We start from the raw sequence: 19,866 nt of genomic DNA, 5'->3' as shown, positions 1-19,866 counted from the left end.
AAAAAAAAAAAAAACTAAGTCAGTTACTTTGTAATTGAAATTTCCGTACATTTTTCATAAATTAAAAATAGGTACACAATCATTTATAGAAAATATAGGTACATTATTTACCCATAGGTAAATTATTTTACAATATACCTATAAATGTGTATAGGTACATTATTTGGAGAGGAAAAATAGGTTCATTTAAAAAAATACGTACATTGTTTTACTAGGTATATTATTAGAGGAAAAAAAATAAGTACATTATTTGGAGAGAGAAAATAGGTTCATTTAAAAAAATTATTTTTCATAAAACAAATAATAGGTACTTTATTCAGAGAAAAAAGGGTGCATAATTTAGAGAAAAAAAATAGGTACATTATTTAGAGAAAAAATAGGTTCATTTAAAAAAAATGTTTTTCATAAAACAAACAATAAATAGATTATCAAAATATTTTTCAACATAATTAGAATGTACACTATTATTCATAAAACTATAATAAAATAGATTACTAGTTGTATAATTCATAAAAGGAAAACAACAACAAAAACTTATGAAAACCAAAACGTTTTTTTTTTTGGTCATAAAATAAACCAAAACGTTACTAATATGTTAATGTTGAGTTGAATATTTAATTTCAAATAAGTTTCTAAATTAATTCATACATCCATTACAACCATTTGAAGATCTTTCCAAATTCAACGTGTGTCATTAGTTACACCTCCACATAACACGTTAACTTGTAAATACGGGTAGTTTTGGAATCCGAAAAATAGAATAAATCAGATTTTAAGCTAGATTAGGTAACTTGCTTATTTGGATCCTAGTTAGCCGGTTTTACTTGAAAAAATTGGGTATTTTAAATAGAAAAATAAAAGAAAGGGTTGTAGGTGATTACAAATGAATTTTATGGGTCTAAGCTCAATTTACTAATATATTATATATATTAATGTTTGCCTGAAATGTCAACGAGGGTTGATTGGTGGGTTTCTTATATCACAAGTAAGCCATACAAATCTGGCTGTACCGATCAATCAATCCAATTAGCAAATTTGGCATAGTATGATGAATTATTTCTTCATTTATATACGGCCAACAATTGGGATTTGATACCGCATGATATGTACGGCCTAGGAAAGCTGGCCGATGTAGTTTTGTCTCTCAACCTAAAAATACTCGTAAATTTTTAAGTGAAGAAAAATGACAGGGGCATGGGCTTACCCATTCGCTTTTTTATTCTTCCCTCTTCATTATTGCTTTTATATGAAGGAAGCCAAAAAAAAAAAAAGGAGCTTCGTGCTTAGCTACCACTTGCAGCTCAAAAGCTTCAAATATGTACCTTTCACAAATCACTAGCAAATGCACTTCATTTTCCGGAGCTGCTTGATAACGTACTCAAGAGACTAATGAATAAAAGTAAGAGCTCCTCATTATCACGAATTTACAATCCACATATAGAGATCCTTTTCATATATTAGCAAGACTTCTCGACTTTCATCAGTTTCTTCCAACAAGAAACCACGGAAATTGCCAGGAGGATGCAAGTAGTAGAAAACGAAAACAACTTAAAATTAAAGAGAATCAAAGAGAAAATACATGTTGGAAAAGAGAGATGAAGAATGGTGGATATGCACCTTGGGCTTGTCCAAGGGCCATGATTAGACCCTGAGCCTCTTTTTTCTTTGCATAAAATTCTCCATCTGCAACTTGTTGACGAGCATAGAAATTTGGCTCTTTCGATCAATCCCAATTAGCAATTTTGGCATATAGTTTGCGATGACACGAGCCTAGCTGGTACAATTTTGGCTGCACTACAATGGTAATTCAAATTTGGCTAACATATGAAAGCAACGTTAATTAATAATTATATGAATACAATATTATACGCGGTACCATCTCAACTGACCACATTGTGTGTCATCTCTTTGATAGAATGATATATTGTCCATACTTATTTTAGTCTCACATTTACTAAAAGACACGATATACACAAAATGGCTAGTTGAGATAGTGACACTCTCGAATTCAATTGTTAGAACCAGAATTTGGCAAAGTGCCCATCCAAGCCGGTGGCAGCATTCCAGTTTGTTCATGAACTGTCTTGAACAATGGTGGCAACATCTTGTAAACTCCAGCAACCTCCTTCATGGCCCCATTGCTGCTGCCATCGCCGCCCTCTCCACCCCCATTAGTCCAAATGCTGATCTTGGGTTGAAGTCCACGTACGGCTTCGGCATTAATTTTAGCAATTTCTTGAAACATGCCGCTGTTGATCATCATGAAGTCCCTCATGGCTGCATAGTTGCCTCCAACTGCGTCCAAAAGACTGCGTAGATATGCACCTTGGGCTTGTCCAAGGGCTATGAGACCCTCAGCCTCTTTTTTCTTTGCATAAAATTCTCCATCTGCAACTTGTTGACGAGCATAGAATTCTGCCTCTGCAACTGCCTTCTGTGCCTTAGCCTCTTTCTCCCTCTGGTAAAGAGTTGCTTCGGCGGCCTTTTGCTTGTTGTATAAGTCCCAATTTGCCTCTTGTACCTTGTTTATGAACAATAATTCATTAACCAAAAATAGCTTTTGATCACACTCCTACATGCATGTGATTATGAATCACATTGATTATAATTTTTTTTTATCAATAAAGAAATGAGATTTGAACTCGGAATCTCTTCCAGTATTAAGAAGAAAAGTACCAACTAAAAGCTAGCCAATCACATTCACAAGTTGATATAAGCATTCAATATTTGCATTCCCTTATTATGTGAACATCATATATGATTAGTAAACATCATCAGAATATTTTACCAACTTAATTTGTATTATAAGTGTATTCAATATTCTTTTGTTTTCAAAAAAGACTAAAGCAAAACAAGGTACATACCTTTGTTTCATACTCAACGCTGGCCTTACTCAAAAACTCAGACTTAAGCTTCTCCGTCCTGGTCAAGGCATTCATCCTCTCCACCTGCGTCTGCAGCTCCGCATCCCTCAACGCCACTGCCTTCGCGGCCTCCACCTCCGCCACCTCTGCCTCCTTTGCCCACCCAGCCTTCTTCTTCGCCAGCTCAGCATTTGCCTCCGCCACCTCAGCCTCCGTCACATTCTCATACACCTTCACCTCTGCTTTCACCTTTATCTCCGCCATCTTTCCCTCCCCTTCCCTCTTCGTCGCATAGATCTTCGTCTCAGCGTCAATCTTCGCCGCGTTCTGCAGCGTCAGCCCCTCCCTCTCCTTGGACCCTATCTCTCCTTTCTTCCTCGCCTCCGCCACGTCAACTTTAGCCTGATTGGCCGCCTCCATCTGTGTCTTCTGCCCCAAGTAACTAAAATACTCATGTCCCGGAACATCCACCAACTGTTTGACATTTGCGTTATATATCAAAAGCCCGAACTGATTCAATTCCAACTGAACCTTCTCAAACACCTCTTGCTTAAACTCCTTTGTCCCCTTAAACACCTCCTCCATGGTCATCGAGGCAGCGAGGACACGCGTCTCTCCCTCGATGATGCCCTGGACGAGCTCCTTCACGTGGCTGGAGAGCTTGTCGTGACGCGAAATGAGCTTCGCGTACTTCTGGAGGCTGGGGGTGTCGTCGATGCGGGGGCCAATGGTGAAGACGGCGGGAAGCATGAAGGGGAGCTTCTCGGAGCTCATGGCTTGGACTTCAAAAGTGTAGTTGACGGGGGACATGTCGAAGATGATGTAGGACTGGCCCGGGAAGATCCATGCCTTCTTCGCAAGCTTTATGTCGGTGATCCCGATCCCGCTGATCACTAAATACTCCGAAGGGCTTGCTACTACCACTACTAAAAAAACTCACACTACCTACTGATTATGATTTGTCCCCTAAGTTGATTTTTGAGACAATTATTTGTCTCCACTAGCAATAGAGACTATGCAGCCACCATTGTTGTATCAGTGTCCTAGTTTGGGGTTGCTATTGGTTATAGGGCACCATTTAGTGAGTCAGTCCTTCCCTATTTTCCCTTAAAGAAATACATTTTTAAGATACAAGCCATTCAATTAAGCCAAGCCATGTTGAATGGCTTCAAGTTTGTCTACTGATATTGGAATGGTTTCTTTTAAAATAGGGACGCATCAATCACATCAGTGAGCCATCTTGTACTATTCACGTTGGGTATCAGTCCTCAATGTATCATTAACTCATTAATAAAATTATTTATATAATACAGTTAAAGCCATCAGTCCCCATTCACAAATATTAGTTTTTTTTAAAAAGTGCACTAATTTGAAATTAGTGCACGTTCAATATTGATTTCTATTTAATAATTTATAATAATAATAAATAAATAAAAGAATTTTGGATGAAATAGTCCAGTATATTTGCTCCTCACCAAGTCTCAGCATCTCCATTTCAGGTTGCTCATTTTTCTTCCTCTATTCTTCATTTTGCACCGTTTGCTCCTCAAGTGCTCCTCGCATGGTCTGTACCTCTCTTCATTTCATACCCCTCTTTGCTAAGTTACTATCCCATCCCAAGCACATCAACCCATGACACCCCAGCTCCAAATCTTCTATGTTTCTTCAATTCGTTTACTAAAATCAGCCTGCCCAAAATGCTTATATCAGTAGAAAATGGAGGCCGCTTGAAATTTTAGTTCAAACATCTCTAACTTTAAACTTTAGAACAAACTGATATATAATTTGGCAGCTGACAAGTACCTGTGATTGTAGAATTATCCCATCCTTGTAGAATGCTACCAATTGTAGCAGCAATGGCCACCATCACAGCTCCCCTCATCTTTTCACCAATGAATAAACAAGACCCCCAATATCAAACAAACCTGAAAGGAAAAAGTACTCACATAAATCAAAATTAATAAATCATTTCCACCTACGATAGACCCAAATCTAACTAACTCATAAGTAACCATTGTCACACCCCAAAACTCCAGTGTAAGATCAAGGAAATTAAAAGAGCATACAAACAGCAGAAAACAAAATTTTGAAACCTTGATGCTAGTTCTGAAATAAACATTGAGGCTGAACAAAACCAAGAAATAATAGAACTTAAATTTACAACATGCTTCAAAACCAAACAATTGATACAAAAATAGAAGCAATCAGGAAATCCAACACAACATCAGCTCAAAAGAAGACATGTGGAACTAATTGGTGTAATTCTTTTTATTAAATTCCAAGTTCAAAAAGTGTTTCAAACTATTAATAATAGTTTCATATGTTGCAGAAATCTAAAATTTAAGTTGGCTTGATATTTCACCAAATATGTCATACAACTTAGATTGGATTTTCAAGAAATTATGTTTAAAAGAAACTTGGACATATCTAAAATGAAATTCAAAAACCAATATAATAAATATGCAAGTAATAAGAAGAATCCAACCATTTCTGCGTACCCCTTCACTGAAAGATTTCTATACACTTCAACAAAATAAAAACCAGTAGATAAGCCAACCACAACATACACTACAACTAGTGTTGACCCAACTTTACAAAAACAACTATCGCTCACCCAAAAGTCTGAATTGTTCCAAGCTACACCAGAAAATCTGTCACCACTAGATCATTAACCTAACCTTAGCAAAAAGATCTATGCACCACCAGAAATTTTTAGGAAAAAGGGAGTCAGCAAACCATGCCCAATTTTTCATAAATGAACAATGATTAAGATACATCTGAAACCAACTCTAAAAAAAAAAAAAAAAAAAAAAAAAATGTTCAGGCATTAACTCAAATCACATCCAGCTTTCGCAAACTACCTCTCTGACCCTTAACATTTCAATTATTATTTTTCTTTTAGACTTTTCCTCAAACACTACCTAGGCTTTTCCTTAACATTTCAATGCATTGCATCAGAAGAGTCATAAATCATTACCTTGATTCGAACTCATCTCGCATATATCACACAAATGGCTAGAATACTTTAATGCTGCCTGCTTTTGGATATATCATCCATCAACAAACAGAACGAAGCAAGAAGGCAATGAAAAATATTAACAAGCACCAACATCCATTATGCGGGAAATTAAGTATCAAATGAGCCTTAATTTTTCCTAAATCAAGCACCTGGGATGTGACATCTAAAAAAAATCTTTATGTAATAGATTAAAAAACTAAGTGTTGTGTATAGTCCTTGATACATGTAACTTCAAAACAATGAGCAACCAACAATCAGATAAGAAGTTTTTTTTCAAGTTTTAAATAAATGAAAACAAATGAACTACTTAAATCGGATTTGCTTATAGATGAATTCTACAACTAGAGAGATGCAATATACAGCTTTAGAATAAATACACATGCAGATATCAAAAATCATAATGGGAAAAAAGGGAAGGACGGGCGTGAATGAGGAGATGACAATATGAGCAATGCATAGATCACAGAGAACTGCTTAAAAATCATTGATGGGGAACTAAACGAGGGCAGAAAGGTTGCATGGTGTCCTCAATTGCCATGAGCATTGGATATGAATATTTTGGGAAACCCATTATCAAATTTCCGAAAAGAAACAAAATTTACAAAAATTGAATACAAGAGCAATGCAGAAACAATACAACTTATGCATTTATAATGAAAAGTAAATTTTTCCATGGCAAATGCCTAATGACAGCTCACCTCCATGTGAGGCTACAGAGCTCAAAGTCATCAGATTGAGTCGTGACTTTCTAAGCGATCGACTTGGTCTCAGCAAAGTAGAGAAGGTAGACCTTCTTCACTGCCGATTCGGAAGCCGTTCCACCTGAGGTTATGGAGATGTGTGGAAGAACATGATTAGGAGTATTTATTTGTTCATTCAATATTTAAATTAAAAATTTGTGAATTACTCACAAATAAAGAAATAAATAAGAAGATAATGTTAAGAAACTAAACTGAGCAGAGGTGGAGTGAGAAGAATAAGACGAGTGTCCGATCTGAGGATGAGCAGAGAATGCTTGGATCCAAGCATCGACATCAACCTCCGGGTTCACAGCTTCGTCGAGAGATGAGAAAGGGGAAGCTTTCGCGAATTTGGTGCTTCCACAGAATGCTAAGAACTCCTCCTTTCCAAAATTTCGGTGAGAACAGAGAGAACATAGAAGAGAAGATCTTTAATTTTGAGGAAATTTTGTACTTCTAGGGTTTGTAAAAGCAGAGAGAGTGAGAAATGAGCGATTTAACCAAGTATTTGAAAAGGAGGTCAAGCCAAGCCGCTAATATCATAATAAAGGGAGCCAGCCAAGCTTCTTTGGGTTATTTGTGAGTGGAGCCGAATGGGCTGCAGCTTCCTTTGACAAGTTGGGACTGATAAAAAGTCCCAAATATTAACAGAAAATAATGAAAATCATTTTTTTACATTACACACCAATGTCTATTCCAAATACTTTTAATAGGCACTATGGTAGAATTGGTTTCCAAAATAATTCACATGGCACTTTTATGAATTTGTATCTATTACATCAGTGAGTAGTAGCCATATTTCTAGTAGTGTACATACATGGTGATGGCTGTTCTTTTTTACTTGGTTCTTCTTGCTACTTTAAGGTCAAGCTTTTAGGATACTTATTTATACATAAACAAGGAGGAGCCAATACACAAGCAATGTTAGTACTAGTAATGAAGAATATAAAAAATTCATATATAATAATTGATACACTAACTGCCGTATTATGTTTAAATATACTTGTTTAACAATTTCAAGTTTCCTTTGGATAGTTCATAATAAATCTTTTATTGTTTAAATATAGTTGTTTGTAGTAGACTATATGTTTGTCATTTGAGTACATGTTATGTGAATCTCCTTGATTCATATTGTCAATGAAAAATAAATAAATAAACAATTATATATATTTTAACAACATTGTGTTATAATAAGTAATTATGTTATTTTATAAATACAAATATAAAGACAAATAAGTGACCCCACATAGGCATGATGACAGAGATTTGGGTGAAGAACTTGTCAAAAATGGAATGTTGAACAACTTGTAGCCATACATAAATTTGTGGAATGGAACTATCACACTCCATAGTCCATACATAGAGCGACACCCCAAGACATTCAAGTGTGATAGTTTCACTCCACAAATTTATTTATGGCTACAAGTTGTTCAACATTCCATTTTATGACAAGTTCTTCACCCAAATCTCTTTGTTATCAGGCCCATGTGGGATCACTTGCCCCCACTGCAATTTGTCTTTATATTTGTATTTATAAAATATAGACATGAAGCTCAAAGGACAGATTGTACCATCACGTATTTATTGGTGTTCACCCGTTTTGCTTTTGTTCCTGTGATGGTAGGGTAAAGTTTCCCATTGGCTTGAGAACCATTAACTAGTCAACAAGTCAACTTTCTTTAATGTGCGAGCGTGCCACTGCTAGCAATAAAAATCCTAGCAGACTTTCTAAAAATAGATAACTTGCACCCCAAGTTACTGACTTCTAAACAAGTGATTGTGAATTTGGGTGAGGAATATCTCCCAAGTAAGTTCTTTTCTTGCCTCAGTCTGGTGAGGACTTCACAATTTTTCACAGTATAAAACTGATAGTTCTGGCTAGAATAGATAATGAGAAAATGGGCTATTTTTAGACAGAATTCTCTTTTACAAGACTCAAAAGGGAAAATTTGACTCCAAAAAGAGAACAAGAAGACTGGACTTCCATTTCTGCCTGGGCAGATGCTTCTAATTCGGGCTGGATTGGGTATGTCTGTGCTGGACTGGACTATCGACAACTTCAACTGGCCTGTTTCAGCTGCAAATCGATGCCAACGTTCGAGTTTGGCAGAGCTTTAATTTATTTCAAACCCTGGAAAGCTTTTGATTGGGCAGAATTGGGACTTCTTCAGTCTGGAAGAGGCAGAAGTGGCTGGAACTGACTACTGAGCTGGAGCTGCACTGTGGTATCTATCCTGCTTAATCAGGGCTCTTCATAAATTTGTTGAGGTTTTCATATTCGTAGAAACTTGAACTCTGCTTGCTTTGACTTATGCTAAACCAAATTTGTAACGAGAGAAATCTCGTTTTGAATGATTTATTTCTCTAAGTTTGGACTGAAGTTGGGTGTCTCGATTGATGGCTGTTTGAAGGCTCTTGAGATCAAATGATCATTTTGAGATTTTGTCTTCGGTTGATTTTTTGGTTGTCTGATTGATTGTCCTTTGCTCTGTTCACCCTCTCTTATATTTATAAGAGATGCTTTTGGAATGGGGGTTTTAATTCTTTTAATAATGGGCGGCAAAAATTCTCAAAAGATCTTTCAATTTTAAATGCAAAGAAAAGGGGGTTTTATCAATCCTGGCAAATAAACACTCAATAGTCTGCGATCATTTCCCTGTATTTTGATGGGGCACCATACCCTTCTTCCAGTTTAATTGCTCCTGTAAGAATCTCAAAACTGTGATGGTAAGTTTTCAGTTTTGAACAACTCCCTGTTTCCCACTTATCTCCTTTTCATAAATCATAGTCTGCGTATCCCTTGAAAATAGTGCCTTCTTTGGAGCAGAAAAAATATCTCTGAATAAACAAAACAGATTTTGATCTCCTGGAAGCAGAGTTTTTCAGAGATGTTCTTTATATCTGCCCCTATTCATTCCTTATTAATTTCAGTTGAAATTGTTGACTTTTCCAAATTAGAGGGTCACGTGGGTCTGTTTCTGCTTTGGGCTTCTTTTTCTTTTAATTAAAAACTTGCCAAGCCCAATTTTGGTTCAAGCCTAATTTGGGTTCCTTCGAGGCCCAAGTCATTCGCGGTTTTGATAGTTTCTGGGCCTCCAATGTTTGGGTCGAGTGTATAGCCTTGGCCTGATTTATTTGTTGGTGGGCTGAGTGCGTCAAGTTTAGGCCCAAACAATTGGTAAAGTAGTCTCACTCTCTTGTAATCAAAACATGCTTTGTACATTATATAAAGCGCTTAAGACGATTTATCCCTGCACTCAAGATTATTGTGTTCGATTTTTTATTTCTCAATATTTTTTGTACACAAGAAGAAGAAGAAGGAGGAAAAGAAAAGGAAAAAAAAAACATAGCAAAAGCTTCGATTTTTCATTTCCCAATATTTCTTGTACGCAAGAAGATCAAAAAAAGAAATTTTTTTTTAAAAAAAGCTACGAAACTCACTAGCAAAAGCACTTCATTTTCCGGAGCTGCATGATAAAAGTAAGATATAGCTCCTGATGACGACGACTTGAACTTCACTATCCAAATAGAGATCATTTTCATATTAGCAAGACTTGTAGACTTTCATCAGTTTCATATAAAATATTTACTATAAATCCCGCTCACACAGTTTTTAAGGCGCGAACATGGGCAAGAATTCAATTTCCATTGATACTATATTAGGACTTGGAGGACAAAGGAAACATGTTGAGGTCACTTTCTCATATTGGCATGACTCCATTGGATTCCACATTATGCCAACCAAATCCTCAAATGTGAAGAGCAGCATGACACGAGCCTAGCTGGTACAATTTTGGCTGCACTACAATGGCAATTCAAATTTGGCTAATGTATACCCATATGAAAGCAACATTAATTAATTATATGAATACAATATTATACGTGGTACCATCTCAACTAATCACATTGTGTGTCATCTCTTTGATTGAATGATATTGTCCACACTTATTTTAGTCTCATAAAAGACATGATATACACAAAATGGCTAGTTCAGATAGTGACACTCTCGAATTCAATTGTTAGAACCAGAATTTGGCAAAGCGCCCATCCAAGCCGGTGGCAGCATTCCAGTTTGTTCATGAACTGTCTTGAACAATGGTGGCAACATCTTGTAAACTCCAGCAACCTCCTTCATGGCCCCATTGCTGCAGCCATCGCCGCCCTCTACACCCCCATTAGTCCAAATGCTGATCTTGGGTTGAAGTCCACGCACGGCTTCGGCATTAATTTTAGCAATTTCTTGAAACATGCCGCTGTTGATCATCATGAAGTCCCTCATGGCTGCATAGTTGCCTCCAACTGCGTCCAAAAGACTGCGTAGATATGCACCTTGGGCTTGTCCAAGGGCTATGAGACCCTCAGCCTCTTTTTTCTTTGCATAAAATTCTCCATCTGCAACTTGTTGACGAGCATAGAATTCTGCCTCTGCAATTGCCTTCTGTGCCTCAGCCTCTTTCTCCCTTTGGTAAAGAATTGCTTCGGCGGCCTTTTGCTTGTTGTATAAGTCCCAATTTGCCTCTTGTACCTTTGTTTATGAACAATAATCCATTAACCAAAAATAGTTTTTGATCACTTTTGATCGCACTCCTCTATACATGTGATTATGAATCACATTGATTATAATTTTCTTTTATCAATAAAGAAATGAGATTTGAACTCGAAATCTCTTCCAATATTAAGAAGAAAAGTACCAATTAAGAGCTAGCCGGTCACATTCACAAGTTGATATAAGCATTCAATATTTTCATTCCCTTATTATGTGAACATCATATATGATTAGTAAACATCATCAGAATATTTTACCAACTTAATTTGTATTATAAGTGTATTCAATATTCTTTTTTGGCAAAACAAGGTACATACCTTTGTTTCATACTCAACGCTGGCCTTACTCAAAAACTCAGCCTTAAGCTTCTCCGTCCTGGTCAAGGCATTCATCCTCTCCACCTGCGTCTGCAGCTCCGCATCCCTCAACGCCACCGCCTTCGCGGCCTCCACCTCCGCCACCTGCGCCTCCTTCGCCCACCCAGCCTTCTTCTTCGCCAGTTCAGCATTCGCCTCCGCGACCTCAGCCTCCCTCACATTCTCATACACCTTTACCTCCGCTTTCACCTTTATCTCCGCCATCTTTCCCTCCCCTTCCCTCTTCGTCGCATAGATCTTCGTCTCAGCGTCAATCTTCGCGGCATTCTGCAGTGTCAACCCCTCCCTCTCCTTGGACCCTATCTCCCCTTTCTTCCTCGCCTCCGCAACGTCAACTTTAGCCTGATTGGCCGCCTCCATCTGTGTCTTCTGCCCCAAGTAACTAAAATATTCATGTCCAGGAACATCCACCAACTGTTTGACATTTGCGTTATATATCAAAAGCCCGAACTGATTCAATTCCAACTGAACCTTCTCAAACACCTCTTGCTTAAACTCCTTTGTCCCCTTAAACACCTCCTCCATGGTCATTGAGGCAGCAAGGACACGTGTCTCTCCCTCGATGATGCCCTGGACGAGCTCTTTCACATGGCTGGAGAGCTTGTCGTGACGCGAAATGAGCTTCGCGTACTTGTGGAGGCTGTGGGTGTCGTCGATGCGGGGGCCAATGGTGAAGACGGCGGGGAGCATGAAGGGGAGCTTCTCGGAGCTCATGGCTTGGACTTCGAAAGTATAGTTGACGGGGGACATGTCGAAGATGATGTAGGACTGGCCCGGGAGGATCCATGCCTTCTTCGCAAGCTTTATGTCGTCGATCCCGACCCCAGTGATCACTAAATACTCCGATGGGCTTGCTACTCTATACATGGTGATGGCTGTTCTTTTTCACTTGGTTCTTCTTGCTACATTAAGGACTTCAAACTTTTAGGATACTTATTTATACATAAACAAGGAAGAGCCAATCCACAAGCAATGATTAATTATTGAAAAAAGAATGCTACTCTTATCTATGAGTTTTTATCAAAAATAGCCAAAATTTACCCCCTACTTTCATAAATGTCAGTTTTGTAAAAAACTTTCAAAAATAGCCAAAAGTCCACTTAAATAGACTCAAATGCCCTCAAAACTAAAACCACATAAATCTAAAATGCAAAACCCTACAAGATAAAAATTTAGAATTTAGTTGGCACATTTGCAGCACTAGTCGAACTCCCTGTACGGTAAGTGCCGTTTTTTTTTTTTTGGGTTTCCATTGCTTCTTTGTTCGGTCTACCATTTTTTTTAATAAACATATGCAGGCCCAAGCATAGTCGTGCTCATGGGATCTTAACAGTCCACAACATATATATATATATATATAGGTTTTGATCCTTAACTATCTCGTTATATGCTTATAATCATTTGGACCTGTTTATGAAGTGAGTCATACATACATGATATGATACTGCATAGTGTCTTCTTAAATATTGTAGTATCAGATCCGTATCTGTTCATCCTTTTACTGGACAACATGGTTCTTTTTCTTGTTTTTACTGGAATCCATCATGCTTCTTTAATGTTCATGATGGAAGAACTTTTATTTATTATAAAAAAAAAAAAACTTATATAGTGTTCTCTCAGAAACTTTGCACAACCAAGATGGTCTTGAGGAATTAGCTACTTGGACTTGAATATAAAAGTGTGTATTGTAAGTGATCAGTGCTCTACATGGAGATGGAGGAGGGGACTGCCTCTGGGCTGAGGACGTGAGTAATGGAATGGATAGTTAGAAGATGGAAGCGGGATCCACAAGTGCGATTTCCTTTTCCTAATGTTTCCCGAATTTGTCCAAAAAATATATATATAATCAAATAGTAGTAGTTTTAACTTATGTGGGTTTTAGTTTTGGGGGCATTTGAGTCTATTTAAGTGGGTTTTTGGTTATTTTTGAAAGTTTTTAACAAAACTAACATTTATGAAAGTATGGGGTAAATTTTGGCTATTTTTGATAAAAACTCCTTATCTATAGACTTCGAGACATATGAGGGGGCAGGGTATAAAAGATTACATATTTTATTACATTAGTTTACGTATTAATGAAGAATAACAAAATTTCATAATAATTGATACACTAGGTACACATCAACTGCCGTATTTATGTGATCAGCTAATATCTTTTTAGTGATTTCAAGTTTCCTTTGAATTGTTCATAATAAATCTTTTTTTGTTTAAATACAGTTGTTTGTAGTAGACTATCTGTTTGTCATTTGAGTGCATGTTATGTGAATCTCCTTGATATTGTCAATGAAAAATATAGATTGATTGTGAGGAAATTGCATGGGACTTGTTGCAGGCTTCCAGCTTTTCAAGGGGAATTTTAATCCTGTTTTTTAATGTACTGGAAATTGTCTAACAGCGGAAATTGCACGGTATTTGTTTTTCTCCCTTTTCTGTTATTGGGTCGAAACTGTCAACGACGAACGGTTCGTCGATTGCAATCGAAACTTGACGTCGGTGTACAGGAAGCCAGAAATGATCCAGTTGTCTAATATGAATCAATTAGCAAACCGGCATGGTCTGTTCACGTCGAGCCAACAATTGGGATTTGATAGTAGTAAGAATTCATGTATACGGCCGTGGAAAGCTGGCATATTTATATATGCCCAGTTGTTCTTCTTGTTTCCCAACTCCAACCAAGCAGGTATATTCTTTGGGAGAGGTTCCATATGGCCAACAGTTTGGTCCCTCAACTCATCTAGACATGTAAATTAGAACAGATATGAAGGACAAAAGTCTGCAGACATAAAACAGGACAGGCAATTTCGCTGAGTTTGATCTTAAGCTCTAGTATAACTTCCTCAGAAGACTAATGAAGGGGTCTCGATTATCTAAATTGCCGTATGGTGCAGGGATCAAATAGAAAAAGCTTAACAAGACTTTGACAACGGAAAACGCAGACGGAAATATGTACCAACTGTGATATTTTCCTGACCCTTGAAGTTCACGAAACCACTCCTATAGATACGACTAGGACTTGAAGGACACTAGGCACAATGGACATGACGTGGGAAACATGAGATTATGGAACTAATTTGTGTCCATTCTCGGTGTACTTACAGCAAAACTTCAAGCAATCACTCAAATCTGATCCATTGACAGGGACACGTTACCACATTTAAAAGTATATGCGGCTACAAAAACAAAATCTTGAAATTAGTATATTTTCAATAGTTTAAAAATGCATGACTATGATGACTCAAAGAGGATAGTTTTGTTTTTCTAGTCGGATACACTTTTAAATGTGGTAACGTGCCCCTGCATGTATGTCTTTTTTCTTGGTTGGTGCTACTCAGTCCAGACAAGTTGGGACTGTGATCTAGTGGCAAGTGTGTTTCAACTTTCTAGAACTCAAATATTTTAACTTGGTGCACATAAAACTGAAAGATGAATTAAAAATTAGGCAGGTTTTTCATTTTGTTATTTTTGTATTGAACTAAATCACACCGTTGCAAGTGAGATTTTATTGTTGTAGTTCAATTTCATTCAATAAGATTGGTTGGTTTTGAGGTCTGATCCCAAGCTAAGCTTTTGTCGGTAACCAGTCATCATCCACGTCAACAAAATTATCTGAATCCAATGTAATTAATGGGAGATAGATCTATTGGCATAGTCTGATAATCCGGTTATGTTCCGAATTCGTTAACCCATTTAGTTAACAAAACAAATTTGTATTTTCCCTAATCCAATCTGATTTAACATTTATTTTATTAGATGTTTACTTTTAAGCCCAATACTGTATACATTAAGCCCAATTAATAAGCCCACATCTCTCCCACTTTAAACTAATCCCTACCACATCAGACTAGAGGTGTCAAACGGGACAGGCCGGCCCAGTACAGCACGAGCCTAGCCCGTTTAAATGAGGCACGGCACGGCACAAGCACGAATATTAATGGGCCGTGTTCGGCACGGCACGAAAACTTGGGCCGGGCTGGGATTAAGAAATAGGTCCAATGGACTGGGCCGGGCTTGGCCCGAGCCCGCTTCAAGCACGGCCCATTTAGCTTTTTTTTTTTTCTTTCTCAAAAAGTCAAAATGCAATAATTTGACATCTAATGTCATTGTTTATATGTTTAAAAAAAAAAAATCATAAACATATATTTGATGTCTTTCATTTTAGGGAAATTACTTGGGTCCTTAGTTAATTAAACATATCAACTACAAATTAATTAAACAACATTGGACTTGATATCTAATCAATACATATGACATATATGTTTCTCCTATAATCAAAGCAAAACATTTCTTCACATATAAAATAATAAGTTGTTTAAAGATGAAAAGTTCAAGTGGACTTTGTGGAGTTGGACACTTTTTGCCCTCCGCCCCTTCATATTGTTTGAATGTTTAATTGATTAATGTTTTCAAATAGTTCATAATTTCTCGCCTCAAATTATATTTTTAATGTTTATAATTTGAATTATCTAGTGGAAAAAAATAATAATAAAGTGAAAAAAATTCAAATTAAATGGGTTGGTTTTTGGGCCCAAGTATGGCACGAGTCCAGCCCGGCCCATTTGAATATGGACCTGGGCTTTGGGCCGGGCCAAGATCAATGATTTTATTAAATGGGCCGGCACGGCACGACCCGATAAATTAAATGGGTAGGCCCGGCACAGCACGAAAATGTTAAAAGTACGAGTTTAAATGGGACAGGCTGGCCCAGCACAGCCCATTTGACACCTCTACATCAGACCCAAACACAAAAGAAGAAGAAAAAAACTGCCCCTCCTCGCTCATTTCAGCTGCCCTATCAAAATTCCCACCCCACCTAACCGAACGAACAATCCAACCCAACCCGTAATATATCAATGTTAGAGTGTACTCTCGAACGCTTGTTTTTTTGTTTCTTTTTTCCAGAGATAGATCAGACATCCAATTATCCAACATATCGGATGTGGATTTGCTTGTGAAGGATCAGAGATAAGCAGCTCCACTCCATCTCCGACCCATTCACAGCTCTACTTACACTAAGCCTATTGGAAACATTTTGAGGTCACTTTCTCTTATTGACATGACCACATTCGACAACAAACACCCATATACCATATACCTTCAAGACTACTAAACGATCTAAAACTATATCCACAACATAAACCACTTAGACATTCTGAAATAGTAGGAATGTAAGCATCAGCATGGCAACATTGTGAATAGAAATGACATTATGGATATCAAACTCCAAGATAATGGTTCAACAGAAGAAAAACCTTAAAATTCACCGTACATGGATTCAATATTTAAGGATCAAAATAAAATGGCAAAAAACAGTTCATCTGTCAACAGTAGCTCAATCTAAATGTACTTCTTGCACAAACGTAACACTACCAATACTGCCCAAAACATGAAGCTCATATTCCAGTGAATGCCTTCTTTCCAGCTCCAGAAGAACCAGCCGGAGTCACCTTCAACACGTTAAACCTCACTGTCTTTGACAATGGCCTGCAAAATTTAACAACCATAAGTACAGATTAAAGAAAAGAACACCCTTTGACTAATACATAAGCAAAGAACGAAATATACGAAAAACCAATCAGCAACAGTTGCAACAGATTTAACAAGCAACATGTTTAGGATCTAACCTGCATTGGCCAATGATGACATAATCTCCCTCCTTCACACGGAAGCATGGTGACACATGAGCAGGAATGTTGGAATGCCTCTTCTCATATCTACAAATAAGTGAGATCAATTTTATCAATTTTCCTGTTTCTAAGAAAAAGCATAACTTGACCTTTTCATAGTAATATGACCTCACCTTTGGTATTTCTTAATATAATGAAGATAATTACGTCGAACAATTATAGTCCTCGACATCTTGGCACTGTGGCAAGTACCGGAGAGAATGCGACCCCTGATGGAGACATTGCCGGTGAAAGGGCATTTCTTATCAATATAAGTTCCTACAGTTACAGGCAAGCAACCCTTTTAGCCATAAGATGAACACCAAAGTTGATATCCCAAGTCATTTGACCATAAGGTTTACAGAACAACTTCAAACAAGACTGCCTCCCACTCCACTCAAATCACAGAACACTCAAACTGTACACACGAAATGCTAACAAGCAACATTCAATCAATGAATAATAAGTAACAGTCCAGAGCACTTCATGGTATATCTAATTAAGCATAGACATGAACCAAACTTAGCAGATGCTACCTATTAAATTGAGCGACATTGACATTGACTACATTATTCCAAAATAAAACATGATGTCAATTCCAGTTTAGAGGCATTATCCACCCTCTTGATTTCTGAAATTTAAGCTCATTGTAGAGAAACATAAGTTTAAACCAATTATAAGAGTTCGGTCTAACAATCGTATCCCACTGCTAACATCTAGCTAACATAGCCCAATGCTTCACTATTCAAAGAGACTAATAAAAAACAGGAAATTGGACCATATCCACAACAATTTGAAACAGACAAACCCAAAAATGAATAGCAACCATGAGAAAAGTAAACTGTAAAACAAATAAGGGATTAAATTAGACCTTCAATAGCGTCTCTGGGTGTCTTGAACCCCAATCCAACACTCTTCCAGAAGCGATTGCCTCCCTTTCCTGGCCTCTTTCCTTTCCCTGTCTTCTTTGAGCTGCAAAATTTTACATCACATCAATATGTTAACCACCACCGCATCCATTTCATTCTCTCAAAGATTTAACAGTTATTTTATTTCTATAAAAAAAATCACTAGATTTCAGCTGAAGCAGATAAACAAGAACACGCACTATATCGGATCTCAATTTCTAAAATGACTAAAAAGAAAAGATTTTGAAACCACTGGCTTACCTCAGGAAAACCTTGGGTTGCTTCAAGAAAGCCTTCTCGGTCTGAAGCACACACACGCATAAAACGATGAATTAGTAACAGCGAAGTGAATTGAATTAGAGCCTATTTCTGACAGAGGGAAGCTTAGAGAGAGAAGTAGAGGGATCTACCTGTTCCGCCATTTTCAAGCTGCTTTGTGGAGACTGGTTGAAGCCGACGCCGAAGGGAGACTGATGAGCAAAAACTCTAATCTATGCGGAACCGAAAAGGGCGATGCTTGAGGCGAATATATGTGGAACCCTAATCGCTGCAATGACTAAAATGGCCTTGGATCAGAAATAAGAAAAAGTTGAATTGGGCCTTTTTTCTTCGTCCTTTTTAATGAAAATTTCGGCCTTTTGGGCTCGCAATTTTTTATTTTGGGTTAGAGAAGAAAGAGACGAGGGACAACATAATCAAGTGAAAATTTTGGGTCAAAATTAAGTTAAACCCAAACACCTTAATGTTTGACCGGTTGGACTCATGTAAAAGGACACTCATGGCCCAAAATGAAATTAACAGGATGACTCAACTTTACTAAGCCCAGGATCATTTTAAGGCCCGGACTTGGAAGGCGGGAAGAACAGAAAGCCGACAAAACAGGCTGATATTGTGGTCCTACGTGGATTACAGCCCACGAGAAGGAAAAAGAAAAAGAAACTCAAGAAAATGGAAATTCCTTGGGGAGCGAGCCGTTAGAGCTTGACGCGGTTTTTGGGACCCAACCCCTTTTGCCTTTTTGAATTTCTTGACCTCCGCTGCTCCGCAGCAGACCACTTTTCGTGATTTTAAATTCGATGTACATTGACGAATTTACGCTTCTCATTCGGTGGATCTAATTCCATGATTTTTGTCACGATACATTTTAAGTGTATATTTACGGTTATGCAAAAAAGAAAATTTTGTTTGTTTTACAAATTTAATCTAAAGAATTGATAAGCAAATAAAAATAATAATTTATACAAACAACATACTACTTTTATATAATCTAAACTATATGAAGAGAGATTCGAATTCAGAACATAGTGAAAAGTATGTGCTTGTGAATGACGTGATTCTTTCATGATTTTTTATACACCTAGAAACTTTTCATGAGTAAAATTTAGCGTTCTTCGAGAAAAATGTAGTTATACCACTTTTTTTTTTTGTCTGAATCATGAGGTGGTCCTAGATGGGCCCCAATTATGGGTGGCACCTTTAAGCCTTAACCACAACCCAGACTAATCCCTGCTCACACCGGGTCAGCCCGTAAGGGGTAAAGTGCTGGCCAAAGTGGTGACTCCATACGAGAACAGGGATCGAACCCCTAACCTCTCTTAAGGAATGAGAGTGCCGAACTACTCACACCAACCACCTTGGTTATAGGTATACCATTTTCATTATGTTTTAAAATAATAAATTATGTTGGTTTTTTTCTTAATAATCATATATATAAGAGAAATATAACTAAATCTTATTTATCATAAGAAT

At 37.4% G+C, this 19,866-nt stretch overlaps 2 protein-coding genes, 1 long non-coding RNA gene and 1 pseudogene across 5 annotated transcripts; all 4 read right to left on the bottom strand.

The window, feature by feature from the left end:
* Window positions 1-1,459: 1,459 nt before the first annotated feature.
* LOC110766421 (flotillin-like protein 4 pseudogene) lies at window positions 1,460-4,197 on the bottom strand (annotated as a pseudogene). Its single transcript, XR_015834051.1, has 3 exons — window positions 4,176-4,197; window positions 2,865-3,799; window positions 1,460-2,521 (listed from the first exon to the last, which is right to left on the bottom strand). The product of XR_015834051.1 is annotated as a flotillin-like protein 4 pseudogene (transcript).
* A 54-nt stretch (window positions 4,198-4,251) lies between these two features.
* On the bottom strand, window positions 4,252-7,430 carry LOC110772555 (uncharacterized). Of its 2 annotated transcripts, none has more exons than XR_015833067.1 (4): window positions 6,837-7,430; window positions 6,582-6,705; window positions 4,668-4,789; window positions 4,252-4,552 (listed from the first exon to the last, which is right to left on the bottom strand). It is a non-coding gene; the product is annotated as an uncharacterized LOC110772555 (long non-coding RNA). The 2 variants fall into 2 exon arrangements; XR_015833068.1 differs by having other exon boundaries at window positions 4,668-4,746.
* A 2,838-nt stretch (window positions 7,431-10,268) lies between these two features.
* On the bottom strand, window positions 10,269-12,463 carry LOC110766434 (flotillin-like protein 4). The gene is made up of 2 exons (XM_021969766.2): window positions 11,487-12,463; window positions 10,269-11,148 (listed from the first exon to the last, which is right to left on the bottom strand). The coding sequence occupies exons 1-2, from the start codon at window positions 12,411-12,413 to the stop codon at window positions 10,636-10,638; spliced, it is 1,440 nt and encodes a 479-aa protein (XP_021825458.2). The 5' UTR covers window positions 12,414-12,463; the 3' UTR covers window positions 10,269-10,635.
* Window positions 12,464-16,732: 4,269 nt separating this feature from the next.
* LOC110766423 (small ribosomal subunit protein uS17) lies at window positions 16,733-18,666 on the bottom strand. Its single transcript, XM_021969754.2, has 6 exons — window positions 18,528-18,666; window positions 18,379-18,419; window positions 18,081-18,181; window positions 17,344-17,488; window positions 17,168-17,257; window positions 16,733-17,027 (listed from the first exon to the last, which is right to left on the bottom strand). Exons 1-6 carry the CDS (start codon window positions 18,537-18,539, stop codon window positions 16,937-16,939), a joined length of 480 nt encoding a protein of 159 aa, XP_021825446.1. The 5' UTR covers window positions 18,540-18,666; the 3' UTR covers window positions 16,733-16,936.
* Window positions 18,667-19,866: the final 1,200 nt, after the last annotated feature.

This window comes from Prunus avium, chromosome 1, assembly GCF_965620075.1.
Source record: "Prunus avium chromosome 1, drPruAviu1.hap1.1, whole genome shotgun sequence".
In the NCBI taxonomy this organism is placed as follows: Eukaryota; Viridiplantae; Streptophyta; class Magnoliopsida; order Rosales; family Rosaceae; genus Prunus; species Prunus avium.
This window is presented reverse-complemented; position numbering and strand designations above follow the sequence as displayed.

Coding starts and splice junctions, on each gene's coding strand:
- LOC110766434 (XM_021969766.2), bottom strand. CDS start 12,413: ATGTATAGAGTAGCAAGCCCATCGGAGTATTTAGTGATCACTGGGGTC. Junction 11,149..11,486: donor GCGTTGAGTATGAAACAAAG/GTATGTACCTTG, acceptor TCATAAACAAAG/GTACAAGAGGCAAATTGGGA.
- LOC110766423 (XM_021969754.2), bottom strand. Junction 18,182..18,378: donor CAACCCAAGGTTTTCCTGAG/GTAAGCCAGTGG, acceptor AAAATTTTGCAG/CTCAAAGAAGACAGGGAAAG. Junction 17,489..18,080: donor ACCCAGAGACGCTATTGAAG/GTCTAATTTAAT, acceptor CTGTAACTGTAG/GAACTTATATTGATAAGAAA.